This window comes from Oryzias latipes, chromosome 7 (genome assembly GCF_053564925.1).
Source record: "Oryzias latipes strain Hd-rR chromosome 7, Olatipes_Hd-rR_3.1".
In the NCBI taxonomy this organism is placed as follows: Eukaryota; Metazoa; Chordata; class Actinopteri; order Beloniformes; family Adrianichthyidae; genus Oryzias; species Oryzias latipes.
The window spans coordinates 9546366-9561332 of record NC_136243.1 but is presented as its reverse complement, the minus strand read 5'-3'; the positions used below and the strand labels follow the sequence as shown (position 1 = coordinate 9561332).

At 39.6% G+C, this 14967-nt stretch overlaps 1 protein-coding gene across 4 annotated transcripts in view; it reads right to left on the bottom strand.

Annotated features, from left to right (window-relative positions):
* lima1a (LIM domain and actin binding 1a) overlaps positions 1–9925 on the bottom strand; it is a 35155-nt gene extending 25230 nt beyond the window's left edge. The window contains exons 1-4 of one of the 4 annotated variants that reach the window (XM_078950177.1): positions 9814–9925; positions 1988–2229; positions 1874–1913; positions 235–412 (exon numbers count right to left, since the gene is read on the bottom strand). In XM_078950177.1, the coding sequence (XP_078806303.1) occupies positions 235–359 (125 nt within the window). In that variant the 5' untranslated portion in view covers positions 360–412; positions 1874–1913; positions 1988–2229; positions 9814–9925. Of the gene's footprint in view, positions 1–234; positions 413–1873; positions 2230–9813 lie in introns of all 4 variants that reach the window. The other 3 variants (XM_004071049.5, XM_078950179.1, XM_011477630.4) reach the window with 3 other exon arrangements.
* Between the last annotated feature and the right edge of the window lie 5042 nt (positions 9926–14967).

Below are 14967 nucleotides of genomic sequence, written 5' to 3'. Positions count from 1 at the left end.
TGTAAACCTATCCATAAGTGGAGCAGGTGGAGGAAGAGCAGATTACATTCTTACAGAAAAATGGAAACTATAAAACAGCTGAATGCAGGGGAAAAAGTTCAGTGAAACGCCTCCACCAAAAACTGTGATGAGAAGCAGAGCGGACAGCTGCATCAGAGCAGCTCCTGGTGAATTATTTAACACCTGGCCCAGGGCCAGATGAAGTGATAAAGGAGAAGGTAGGGAACAACTTACTTGGAGAAACGTTCAGCGATGGCGTTGGTTTTGCCCCGAGTGGACACGATGGACAGCTCTTTAGCTGTGACCCGCAAGGACTGGGAAGCCCACTGATTGCGGCTGAAAGGAGCAACAGAGGCCATGCTTCCTATTTGTCTGGGTGATGTTTTTTTGTCTTTCCAAGGACACAGCAGTTCTAAAATGACAAAAAGAACATCCTCAGTTAAATGAAAGCAAACCAAAGGCAAGGTTTGTTTCAGCCTCTGCAGCTCCGCATCAGCAGCACTCCATGTCAGAAAGTCACCACAGAGCAGCCTCACATTAACCATCTGCTCCCTGTGGACGACTCTGCACAGATCAGAAAGTGATACCGAAACTCTCCTTTCACATCTCAGCCTGCAGGGAGAAAACAGGTGACTGCATGCAGCAGCATTCCCCCCACCTCCACAAATAGACGTCACTTACAAGTCACACTTTGTCTGGATGAGCTCAACAATGACAGGATTGCCTTTGGGCACCATGTCACTCAGACAACAGATGTGGAGATTGTCTGTAAAGACCCACTCAAAGGAAAATGGTCTAGTGGCATTTTTCTGATGATGGAGGACAGATCGACATAATTAAGCTTAAAACTGCATTTGAGATTTTTACTAAAATCCTTGTGAATCAGGAAATTGCATAAAAAAAGAAAACGCAGTTTGAAAAAGCCATTTGTGATGATGAAAATGCGCAGGGTGGGCCAAAAGCTCCCCAATCTGCTCCATTCTGATGCATCCAATAGCAGACAAATAGATTCATGTTCATCCTTGTTTTCCTCGTCTAAGCTGGAATCTGGATCAAAGCTGTGCGGCTGGATAGGGATAGCTCCTAAATTATTCACCATTTTTGTTGCACCGCTAATGTGTGAGGGGCTGTAAGCTAGCAGGACAACAAGTAAACAGATGGGCAGTGGGGAGTGGGGGTGGGCTTGCTCCACCCCAACAGTCCCTGCCCCAACTCAGACAAATGTCTGATGAACTCCAGCCGCTCTGAACTATGTCCTAGAAAACGACAAAGGTTTTTTTGATTTTGGCTGAAAATGTCATAATTATAATGAAAAGACCACTGGAAACGCTTTGAAAATAGATCAAAAGATGATCGGAGTGAGACTTTAAAGTGTGGCGTAATGAGAACTTAATGTTTTACTGTACAAACCTTTTCTTCAGTTATAAAAAGACAAAGTCATTTAACCTTTAAAAGATCATGACTACAGATTAACTATCAGCTTTTTCTCAGAACTGTGATGCTTTTAATTAAAAAAAAAAAAACATGGAGATGTGTCTCCAAAGACAGTAAAAATCTTGATAAAAGAAGATCAGGTAGAAGGTAAAAACAGAGTGTAGGACACTTCTGAAAGGTTTGGGCGGGACAGATGAAGATAAACAAAGCAGCATGTAAAGCTCCTGCAGTAAATGCAAACAAGAAATTTGAGTTTGGATTCCAAGACGATGCAGAAAGACGCCCGAATGCAGCAAACCAGATCAAATAGGAATACAGTGGACAAAGCCTGAAAACAGCCGAGTTCTGGAGAGCCTCAAATTCTTTCCCAGCTTAACGCGCCTTCACGTCTCATTAAAGTCTTTGGAGTTTTGCCATTGGAATAAAAGAATCCACCTACCGGTGATTATCTTTGCAGTTCCCCTTCCTGCTCCAGATATCTGTAAGAATGTTTCCCCTCAGCTCTTTTGAAGCAACAGGGAAGAATGACCAGTTCCTCCAAAACCCCACCAACCAATAGCAAAGCAGGACTCCTCCGCACCTGGTAGGTACAGGCTTTCAGTCTGCAGCCGTCGGTTCAGGAGCTGCCCAAAGGCACTGTGACACCGGGAAGAGGGGGAGCTGGGAGGCAGAGGCGTGGGGGGGGGGAATCCCACGTCGGATTCCAGGAAGCAGACGGCTCCGTGCCGCCCGCTTTCTCACAAAAAAGTTCAGACTCTACAGGATGTGAGTCATCAGCGACGCCAGCTGAGTCCACTGAAAGCACAAAAAGGAGAAGTGAGGTCACGAAAAGTTGGATTCACACATCAATTCTTCGTTTCTGAAAATGTCAACAGCTGTTTTTGTGGACTCTGGTCACACTTAACATTTCAGCTGCAAGGACTTACTTAACAGGAGACATTTAAACAGTTCTAACATCTGTACAACAACAGATGTGTATAGTGTTTGGCATTCTTAAGTCAAACAGTCAACAAACATGACATGGGAGCCAAATCTTTTGGGTCAGAGGTCAAGTAATTAGTTCAGGGTTTTGAATAAGTGCTGAAGTGAATCTGTAAAAAATGAGCAGCCTGTTTTTGTATGGAATTTTTTTTTTTTTATTAAAAAAAACACTGAAGGAGAAACTGATGAACAGTTTGTTATTCATTTTCCACTTTCAAAAGAGAAACCTTTTTTTTTTTTTTTTTTTTTTTTTTTTTTTAAATCAATGTTCTGGAGCAGAGATTCTGAGGAATGAAACTCCAGCTTTATGAGGGCTTTTCCAAGGAACGGAATCATAGACAACAATACCTTCAGTATGTATCAGTATCAGAGTATCAGAGTACTATCCCAAACCATCTCAGTGAGACTTCCACTGCAGGAGACTCTCCTTCACCTCTTCTAGAAAACATTCCAACAAACATTTGAAAAATGAAGGATTCTTGGGAACTTAAAAGGGACATTTTCCTTGTCATTTTAGTTTTGTCTCATTAGCTAAAATATATTAAGGTCTTCTGATGGATTTAAAAAAGACTATTTCAAAGACCCGGTCTGATGAAAATTCTGTTTTTGGTAAAAAAAAAAGAAGGCATTTTTCTGAGGATATATAAAGAAAATTCAGCTTAAAATTGCATGTCTGACTACAGTCTTCTCTCGTTGATCGCAAGAGGTTTGTTCTATAAATGACCCACCATAGGTCAACAAAGTGGGATTATAGATGTTTTAAGGCTGTTTAGCTTCCAACTACACACTTTATATACTTTTCATATCTGTCAGACAGATATGAACATCTTCACACTCTTGTTTAAACTCTCAAAGTTCTGATGCCATGAATATTGTAAGTGTTGTGTGCTTCTATCTTGCCTTCTGACACAATTTCTCAAACCATGGAAAATTAAGGTAGAACTGGGAGTCCACCGAGGAATGCATTCCATGACTCGGACCTTCCAAGACCGTAAAGACCCTCTTTGGAGATCTTATCAAGACATTTGAGGATCTGGCTTCACTTTGAGTCCCAATGTGACCAAAAGCCCCCAAAAGGTCTGTTCCTAAGCCTTATTTCTTGATAAGGAAACACTGGACGACCTCTTAAGAGGGATTTACAGAAACAGTAATTTACCTAAATGGTTTTTTAAAGAACACTTTACCTTCCCCTGGAGAAGTTACTGCAGACTCATTTGGAATTTAAGACCTATAACTTTATGATACCTGCATCCATCAACAGAGCACACAAAAACTCGGCTCAAGACAATCTAAGATGAACATCTCAACTTATATTACCCGTTTCCACAAACAAAGGTTTTCAGAAAAATAGATTATTCACATTTAACATAACAAAATAAAATAAAGTGACAGGAAAATGACAACTTCACAGATCTCAACAGGAAGCAGGGAAAATGACCATTATAATCTTTGTGATGCCATGAATATGTGAACACAGAGACATTTATTTGTTCATTGATAAACTATGTGTCAAGAGTTAAATTAAAGGTTTGACTTTACGGTCTCTTTACGGTCTCTACTCCACGGTCCCAGGGTGTTTTTTCATTCACTCATTTATTTATTTTCTTTGGTTGTAGTAGTTGTTTTTCAATTTTAAATTGTTTTTTATTCCTGAACAGTTTGTTTTTGTTTTCGGTGTGAACTTCATTAGTTATTTCTGTATTTTGAAAAAAAAAAAATTGTAATTTTTTTTACATGTTTTGCAGCTGTATTTATTTGATATTTAATATGTATTTCTTTATTTAATAAGAATCTCATTTTTGATAATTTTAGTAATATTTTTAATTATTTAATATGTCATTTGTGATGTCCTTTATTGATGTTATATTATATAGATTTTTTCTGAATGTCGTGTTGCTGCCACAGATAAATGAAATTTCCCCATTGTGGGATTAATAAAGTCATCTATTTATCATCTAATTAAGAAACCTTTATAATGTTAATGTTTTACTGTAAGTCATAACTTCAGAGTTAATTGTTAACATGAATCTTGTTTAAGCTTTATGCTAAACTCACTTTCATTTAAACTTTGTGAAAACTTGTTTTATGACAAAAGTATTTCATGATTGTGTTTTGGTCACATTCCCGCTGGTTTGACCATTTTGGTCTTTGAGAAGATTAATGGGGGGGGGGGGGGGGGTAACGATTAATTGATTAATCTTTTTCCACAATCTAACCAGATAGATCTGTCTGACACAAGTTCATCGAACAGAACTAGATCATTATAAAATCATTTCAAAATTAAATTGATATCCTATAAAGGAAAATACCATTTGGATTAAGGTTTATTTTACTGTAACGTAAAAATGACCAAGTGAATCACAGCAGACAAAACACGTGATGTCAGCATAAACTGATCAGTCCATCATTCCAGTCTAATGCGTGGAAACACTTTGAATTTAGCAAAGACAAGTGACCATACAGTGTGCTAGAATGTTCTAACAAAGTTCCCTTTGGATTATTTGGACGTGGAAAAACAACAGTGGACTGAACTCGTGCATATGTGGGTTTTCTCCGGGGACTCCGGCTTCCTTTCCCTGTCCAAAAACATGCTTCATCAACCTGTGAGTGTGCACGGGTGTGTGATTGCGGACACTCTGCCCTGCGACAGACTGGTGACCTGTCCAGGATGCCCCCTGCCTTCGCCAACAAGTGTCCGAGATAGGCTCCAGCAGCCCCGTGACCCCGAAAGAGAATAAACTGATTAGAAGATTAATGAATGAATAGAAGATTAATGGTGAAATTGACGAAATTTAAAGCTTAAATTGATCAATTTTCATAATGGAGTCATTATTGTTTCCATTAAGGTAGGTGGTGCCCCTTTACCAGACAAGATTACATTCTTCATTGAATGTGATCCCTTACATGCTACATTTATTAAGACGACCCATGTGAGGCTTCTGCAAAACAAATATCGTTTCAAAATGACCAAAACTTTAACAAAGTGTTAACAGAAATGTTACATTGATTCACCCCCAAAGTGTAATTCTTGAAAAGGAATCCTCCTTTGTCGAGTCAAATTCAAGGAAATTTTGACTCACATTTGCAGAAGATCGTGAATCTTCAGGAAGAAAACAAATTCCTGAAACTTAAAGCGACATGAAACCCAAGCGGATAGTGACGTAACTGAGCTGACAGCTCATGTTAACGGACTCAATGAAGAGAACAATCATTTTAAGACTTGAATGTGCAGATCCAAGATCATGACAATAACCTTGACTCTTCATCAAATAACCGATGACTGGTCCATAAGGAGTCTCAAAGTGTCTTCCAGTCAGATCTACAGAGTCCTGAAGAACTGGAACAAGAGAGCAAAGCTTTTGAAAAACACCTGGAAGCTAAAAAATAGAACACATTCAGCTGCTGCAAGAACATTTAGTTCTGGCAAAGAACAAACTAGCAGAGGCGAACAAACACTGAAGCTCTTGCTGAGGAACTAGTGTCTGTGAGCGGAGAACTTCAACAGTCCTTGCAGGCTGAAGACACTCAACCTCATCCTTCTCAAAGAAGAAAAACAAATCTTCACAGTTGAAAGATCTTCTTGAGGATCTGACTTGCGGTCACGTCCACCAGCTTCCTTAAAACCTTCAGACACGAGTCATCCCTTAATTTAAGTAAGCATAGCTCGCCTGTCCTGCGTTGCATTGTTCCACTTAACTTGGTCCATTTAAAAATCACCAACCCTGGTGGTTTCATGACATTAGCTCTTATTTGAATGACACTGACTTTTAATCATAGCCTGGAACAGATTGACAAGACCAACAGCCAATCAGAACGCAGAACATTGCAGGGTTTAGAAGAAAAAAAAAAGAATCTGCAAAATAGCGACGCCGCACAAGGTGAACCGGGATTGAGTGAAGAAACGCTTTCTTTATTCAGGTTGTGAATTAGGGGAAGATTAAAGGAAAAGAAAAGAGTCTATAACGTAGAAAAAATGCTGGGCAGGCCACAAGCTCTATGTTCTAATGCACAATGTGGAGGGGAAGAGGGGGCGGGGCTGCTCCACACAAACAGTCCCGCCCACAACCCAGAGGTAAACATCTAATAAACTACTGCCGCTCTGCAGAAACTGTCCTAGAAAACACCACAATTTTATTTATTTTGTTTAAAAAAAAGAAGTTATTTTCATGATGAAAAGACCACTGGGAACACTTTTAAAATAGATCAAAAGATGATCTGAGTGGGACTTTAAGAAACAGAAACTGAACTTTATTCATTTAGCCTTTCTGGAACGCGCCTTTCCGTTCAGGTTATGAGCGCAGTCACAGCACAGGGCTGCACCCAAACACCGCTGACAACCCAAAAGCTTCAGATTGTGTTTCATTTCTAACGGCACCTCAGGGAGATCCCATTTCTGGTGCAGACTCGGAACGTTTCCTGTTGGCCCAACCAGTTCAGCAAGCGCCCATCCTGCCTCCGTTTGCTCCTCCTGTTCCTCTCCCGGATTAACATTTCCAATAAATTCCATCTCCTCTTTCATAGTGAAGCTGTGAAGCAGCAAACAAAGCCTGACTGAACAGATTCTGAGTTCCTCTGCAGTGTGAAAAATGTGTACATGCCGTCAAAAGGTTCAGTAATTAATAATTTATATATTTTCATTTAGTGTAATTAGATTATTAAACAGATTGGGGAGCCGGTTTAGCTCGTGCTGGTTTGCGGCGCCTTCCAACCGTGAAACCAGAGTTCGACTCCAGGTTGCTCCCTGTTCCCTTCTCTACCTCTGTGCCGGTCCCAACCCGGTTTGAGAAGGTTGCGTCAGGAAGGGCATCCGGCATAAAACATTGCCAAGTTTACCATGCGACTTGTTCGCTGCGGCGACCCCTGATGGGAGAAGTCGAAAGAGGAAGAAGATTATTAAACAGATTCTTTCCTCAGAGGTTGTAAAGAATTTCATCAAGTTACAATTGAAAATGTTAATAAAAGGAGAACCATTCATTACAGTGTCCTGCTGGTATGAAAATCTGCTCCCATTAGATAATCTCAAGCTTTTGCATTTCCTCACAGAACTGCAGAATCCTCTGTAAAGCTGCCTGGTAAATGTACAGTGAAACGTGGCGTGGAGGAGACTATAAGCAGCATTTAAAAAAGGAAAGCCGCTATTGGACTGAGCTGCGAGACCAAAAACGTTGGCAAGAAACAACATTCATCTATTCCAGCACCTGTTTTCACTAGTGGAAGACCGAGGAACAGCTGAGGATTTGATTTCAAATGATTTAATCAAATCAGGGATACATTAACCAAGTGGGGCATTTTAACATGCCCTCCTGACATTTTTAAGTAACTTGACAGCAGCTGTGCCTTCTGCAGTTTATTTTGTGCAACTCAGATGTCAGGACATTAATGTTCCTTTGAACATCCTGAGCCAAAAAAAGGCCTCCTACGATTCTACCCTACAAAGACGTAAGCAGTTCTCTTGTTTGCTGAAGCATTCAGACCAACAGATCCAGAACTGGATCATGTTTCTGCAGATCCAGTGTCAGCTTTCTTTAGAAAACTGAGGACAAGCACTGAGGCTTAAAGGATGAAGCCAGATGTTTTTAAGTAGTTAAAAAAAAAAAAAAAATAAGGATTTTGAATAGTGATCTGCTGTTGACAACTTTTGCCAGTTTTATTTATTTTAATTGACAAGAACATTTTTTTTCACTTTTTTTTAATATCAAGTCAAATGTTTACAGGTCTGTGTTTATTTTTTGTTGCAATACATTTATATATCAAACAGAAGGACATAGTTCTTGGGAGAAAAATTAGCAACATTTCCAGTGGCCTTTCATTATGACTATGCCGGTTTTGCCCCAAATTAAAAGCTTGTCGTTTTCTAGGACAGTTTCTGCAAAATGGCTGGAGTTCATTAGAAATTCACCTCCAAGTTGTGAGCAGGATTGTTGGTGTGGAGCAACCCCGCCCCCCTTCCCCTCCCCATTAAGCTGCGTTCACACCGAACGCGGAGGCCGCCAGCTTCAATGTTAAGTCAGGGGTACGGACACGTTCTCAGGTCAAATCTCACGATCGCAGAGCTCAAATATCTGAATTTTGGCTGGGTTGCCGCGTCAGATCTACCTATCGGGGCCTTAACTTTGGGCACGTGACGCTTTCAGTGAAGTGATCAATGGGTAGATTACACATCCAATGTGAGCGTTTTTGTCCTGAACTTCCATCCAATTATATAAAGTTTGAATAAACTAAAAGCGTTGGACTTCCTTAATTTTTGCCTCTAGTTGCTTTGCCCCGCCCTCGCAATGCCTGACCAATGAGGGAGGAGATATTTAGTCACATGATTAATTTGCAAGCTTTGGTCCACAACAAGAAAGTCCCCTTGACTGCAGTCTGAACACAGACCAAAGGCAAGGTTTAGGACTCAATCTGCACCAACTGAAGTGGACTGGGTCCGGACCAAACGGTTTTCCCAGTCTGAGTACATCCTAAGATCTTTAAACAAATCTCAGCAACAAACAAGCAGTTTTTAAAACTGAAATATAGACCTTTCTACATGCAACAATCTTTTGGCACAACAGTTACAGAGAATTGCTTAAACACGGAGGAATTGCCAAAGCGTCCCCTCATGTTAGAAACCATCAGCATTTCTCTTGAAACTAAAAAGGAAGAAGAGCTCCTCTTCATCACATCCAGACTTCAGCTCCAGCTGAACTGTTGGCTCTTTATTAGAGAACAAACGTAGACTTCTCATCATTTCTGATTTTTAGATCAAAAATGATGGATCAGACATGAAACTTTTTTTTGTTTTTCTTTGTTTTAAAAAGAGTCAAGACTTTTCCACACACAAAAAAAGATTTTTTTAAATGAATACAGCATGAATATGGGATTTAAAAGATATGGATTTTTACCGACAGTCTCCTGAATTAATAATTATTTAGAACACAAATACATTGACAAATTGTTTTTTTACAGTTTAGTCAAGAGTTTAAGTTAAAATTTCTCACTATATCTGAATAGAAATGTGTTACTTTTGTCTTATTATTGGGTAACAAAAAATAAATAAAATTGAGGCTTTGTACTTTTCTGTGAGAGTAACGCTATAGGCAATTAGCTTTATTTCACAGCAAAAACTAAAACGTGACTTTTTCTCGGACAATAATATAATAAAAGTTTAAAAAGTAGATCGCTGTCTGTGCTTCTTATGATAAAACATCTTGTTTTATCTAGACAACACACAGATTACTCATGACTGTGTAAACCGTGAGATGGTTCAGATGTGACCCAGCTTGTTCCTTCACATGAGTGAACCTCAGGTGAGTCCTGACTAAACATGACGTCATTACAGTTTCATCTTAACAGGACATGTTTCATCACCCTAAGGCTTCTTACTGTTTTTTAACATTTTTTCTTTTTGGTATCACTTACCTAGACTTTGCAGGACGTTACTCTAGCAGCTCGCGTTTCGCTTCTGCTCACACAGCACGTGCAGCAGTAATTAACCTGATCTCTAGGCAATTAACGGAAGCAAATCACTCCGCCACGACAGGATCTATTTGAAGTCAGTCAAAACATATACCCGAAAAGGTTAATAGAAATTGTATATATGTACTCATGTTTATATTTACATATATACACATTTGTGGGATGTTTATTTGCCACAATTAAACATGAATTATAAAGTGTTTTCACACTTCTAGTTCTGGCGAGTAGAAGACAGAGGTGGTGATGCAATGATTTTCTTCTACCACTAGATGGCGAAAGTGAACTCAGTTTTTCAAGTAGGAAACTAAGTCAAATAGTATGATAGTATGATTAGATAGATAGATAGATAGATAGATAGATAGATAGATAGATAGATAGATAGATAGATAGATAGATAGATAGATAGATAGATAGATAGATAGATAGACAGACAGACAGACAGACAGACAGACAGACAGACAGACAGACAGACAGACAGACAGACAGACAGACAGACAGACAGACAGCTAGATATCTAGCTAGCTAGTCTAAAGTCTCTCCTTGGTTTTTAAAGTGAAAGTGATGACTCAGCATCACAGGTCAAAAAAATGCTGTGTCATTGTGCTTGGCATCCCACTGACATACTTCCTTTATTCCACCTATTCCACTCTTTAATTGCTTCCGTATGCTAACGTGCTCTATATTTAGCCTGTTTAGTCCTCAGGGACTCATGTAAACACACCAACACTCTCATGTTTTGACTCCAGGGAGGGACAGTTTGCAGCACATCTCATTCATTACATTCACCAGGAGAATAATCTCCAGGTCATTATCTCCCAGTAGTTTTGCATTTCGAGGTGCATGTTCTAACAAGTCCTACGTAGCAATGACGCTCAGGTGCACACTTATAAAGGCCGAAGTTCTAACACACAGCATGCAAGTTAAGATATTGGGGACAATTAGACAAGTTTACCACCTCAACTCACTGCTTAAAGACAGTGGAGCACCCTCTCCATTGCTAACTAGCACTGGTACCCTTTCTTCTGCCACAAATTCCATTGAGGTCAGTTGTTTTTTTTTGTTCCATCAAGACATGGAGTTTTGATGATGCATTTAAATCCAAACGTGTATAGATGCTGAATTGTTTTATGACTTTAAGTCGCTAAAGAACAGATGACCTTTCCATTCAATGGTGTGGCTTCACCTCTCTGCTTTGCTGGTATATTTACAGCCTGGAGCGTGACTGACCCTGCTCACACCACTGCTGTAGTTACCACGGCACACAGTCTGGGTGCTGCATGTAAATCTGCAGTATTCCTCACTGCATGGAAGACGATCATTTGCAGCAGGTCTGAGGGTTTTCCTTTCAATTTCACATAAATGAAGAACAATTTAGTTCTAATGATATTTAATATTGTGCGTTAGAATGTCTGTAGCTTATTTGCAAACTTCACCTCTTCCTGTGAGACCTTCAACTGGGTTTTAAAGTCACTGACATGACTGTTAGTATGTACAGTATGTGTTCTATGTTTCTGCCCGGGGATGTCCTTTAACCCACAAATAACAACAGGTCATGCAGGACTCTGGGATCACCTTTCTGCTGTTGTAAAATAAGGACCTCTCTGTGGCAGCACAGTGCAAAAAGCTCTGCCATGCATTGATTTGTGAAAATGAACTATTTTAAAACATTTGTATTATTCCAATCTGTAAAGAAAAGAAAAAAGCAACAGAAAGAAAGATTTATCTCCTGTGAAATCCAGATTCCTGTTCTTCCTGTTTGAGATGTTTTGTATTACATGACACTACAGTTTTTTGCATCTGGCTCTAATTCTTCCAGTTATTATCATTTTTTTTCTTTTAATCCAATATTTATTGCTGTCCTTCTGTGCATTTCTCACCTGGTTAGTCACTACCTCTCCCAGCTAGAGCTTTTCTCTATCCAGTGCCACAGAGTAACACCCTCAAACTTAACTATTATGCCCCATGCATGCCTGTTGCAACCTGTGTACGTAAACTGTTTTGATCATCACATGCTGTGCTAGAACTGGGCTTCAGGGAATCTGTGTACACTTTAGAAAAGCAGATGGAGGTTCCCTTAGAACAACACACTTCAGGATTATTCTATACTGCACTTCCAGGCCCTCCTCGCTGACCCATGACCTCAACTCCATGCCCATTAAAGAGCAGAATGTTGTGAATACACAGCAGAAAGCAACACACCCAGGTTAATGCTTACATTTGAAGGTTAAGACAGTTTTCACACTGATGACCCACTTTCAGGGGTAGATCCCTGCAGCTCCACCCCCGCTGTGATTGGAGGGAAAACATGGGTGGATTCTGCACATGCTTCATATGGTTTCAATTTAAAGGAGTCCCTTCTGTTTTTCCATAGCTTGAAAACATGTTTTGAACAGGTTTTCCCATTGTTTGATCTGCAGCAGATTGACATATCTGTGTTAAACACAGAGTCCTTTGTATCTGTTTTACATGAAGTCTTTGTGGTTATAGTTGCAAGTCTATCAGATACAAAGATCACACAGAGCTGCTGTTACAGTTATTGTTTGACTTTACTGTCTTTGCAATTTTGTCCATACAATCACAATCAATCTTACCCCAAAGAGATCCTATAGAGAGTAAAAAGAAAATAACTTTGTGTCGAAGGACTCTGCCTGATCTGCATTTATAAAGAAAGTTTTGTACAAACTCCAATGACAAAACAAGTAGTTTAAACCTCATTTCAGATACTAAATGATGCCTCTGGGTTTTTTGGGGGGGTTATTTTTATAGACAACCACAGTCAGGTACACCAACCACATGTCAAATAAGCGCAGAGCTTTGTTAAACTCCGGAACAAGGGTACAAAAGGGGATTGTGTCCGTTTGCAGAGAGGATCAAAGACATGACTCCTCCAGCTGATAGGTCTGATTATTATCCTGCCCAGAATACATTCAAGACCAAGGAGACATTGAAAAATAGAATTGATCAATAGAAAATACAATATAAATGATTCAAATCCTCTTTAAAAGAAATAAACTGCTTGGAGTTTTGATGAAAGGATTCCCAATTTTGTTAGGTTTAATGTAGAAAACAGTTCTTTTGGTTTAGAAATGGAAAATGGGCCAGAAAAAAACAACAATTAATCAAAATAATTTGTGAACTGGACAATCAAATACAGATGCAGTAGTTTGTCAATGACACCCAACTCTAAATCGCTGTAAGCAGTTGTCCCAGATTCTGGATACTTCTGAAAAACTCTGCATGTTCCAATCGCAAAACAAAAACCAATGTAGACCCGTCCACTGAATCAACTGCATAAAAATCCCATTTTTGTTTGTCATTTTGATGTAAATCTGAAAGTAAAAAAGTAGTCCAAAAATTACAACTTTGACACAGGTTAGCAACAATTTTTTTATTTCTCAACAATTAAGCATCAATATTTAGTTCCCTTCCTACGTCTGTATCAAGAGGAAACCACCAAGTTTCAGGTTTGGAGCTGTCCTTGCACCCTGCAATAGTGTGGTGACCCGTCCAGAATGTACCCAGCTGGGGTCAGCTTCTGCAGCTCTGAAGAAAGAAGGTCAGTTGGTAGTTTGTTTGTGCTACTTTTGTTAGAGCTAAATCATAAAAATGCTCTCAGCTGCAAATGAAAAAGAAACATTATGTCTGCTTGGAAAACCAATCAGCATGTCTGAGCATTAAGTGAAGAAGAAGGAATTGTTCCAAACAGCTAAATTAGTGAAAGGTTTTGTTCTGTTTATTCAGTTTTAAAAGATCTGTGCATTGTTTTCTTAACCTTAAGCATGCTATTTTGTGTTTAATGTGCATTTATTTTATCCAAAAACATGATTTTATACGCTTTTTTTCTGCTTCAAAACAATGCACACTGTCATTGTGCTTTAGTGGTGCTATCCAGGAGATCATTGACATGGAGGTTTTCTCCTCTTTCATGATTTTGTCAGTCATGTATCATGTATCTAGGCATCTTCCCTGACGAGGGGGCAGTCGACTCTACAAGGATGTCTGACGCTGTCTTCTTTCCAGCCACCTCTTCCAGCTTCTCTGGGTGTTTCCTGGCCTTCACCATCACCGCAGCCTGAAGCAGAAGCTAACCACTGTTGGAACAAGGTCAGGTGACACAAGAGAACAGCTGACAGCAGCATCCACACACCAGTGAGGGCTGCGCGGACGCTAGCTGTGACCTTCAACAGGAGACGCGTGCTCACCAACAACAAACACTTCACCGCTGCTGTAAATCACCGGGCGGCACGTCTGCCTCAGCCAGAGCCTTCGTTCCATATAAATGCCATTTTACTCGTGTGTCTAACAGTCTGTTCTCTGTGCTTCTTCTGTGTGGAGACCCCTCCCTGCCTGTTTATTGTTTTAAAGGTTTGCATTCTTGCAGCTCTGGCACATCTTCATGTGTCAAGTTTGGATGAAAAATCAAAACCTTTCTTAACAACCTAAGATATTGTATTTTTATCATCATATGTTTAATTGTTATGGTCAGACCTTTTACCTTTTGAATGTTTGTTTAGAACAATGAATTTCTTTATCACCCTATAGAATTCCCGCCGTTCGACTGTTCAGCCGGTCAATAGAAACATATGAGCTGCGGCTGTAATATTATGTTTCCTTTTATGACCCAGCTTGTTGTACAATGAGTATTTTTATTTTTAATTTTTTATTAAGCCAAGCAAAGATTAGAAAAACTGCTAGTGACAGCATGTCAAAGAGCAGTTGATGACACTAAATTGCCCATAGTTGTGAATGTGAGTGTGAATGGGTGTGTGATTGTGGTCCTGCGACAGACTGGGAACCTGTCCAGGGTGTCCCCTGCCTTCGCCCGCAAGTGGCCAGGATAGGCTCCAGCAGCCCTGTGACCCCGAAAGGGAACAAACAGTTTAGAAGATGATGAATGAATAAGATATCAAAATCTAGAAACATGGAATTTACCACAAGTTAAAATAGGGAAAGATAAGTTAACTGCTAGATAGAACTACTTCAAATTGAGTGTTACAAAGACCAAAAACAAGTATTTTTTGCCAATTCTAAGCATATGGGTTATATTTTTTTTTAGATATTGAATTTTGGTTCATTTTAATTACAGTGACAAAAGTG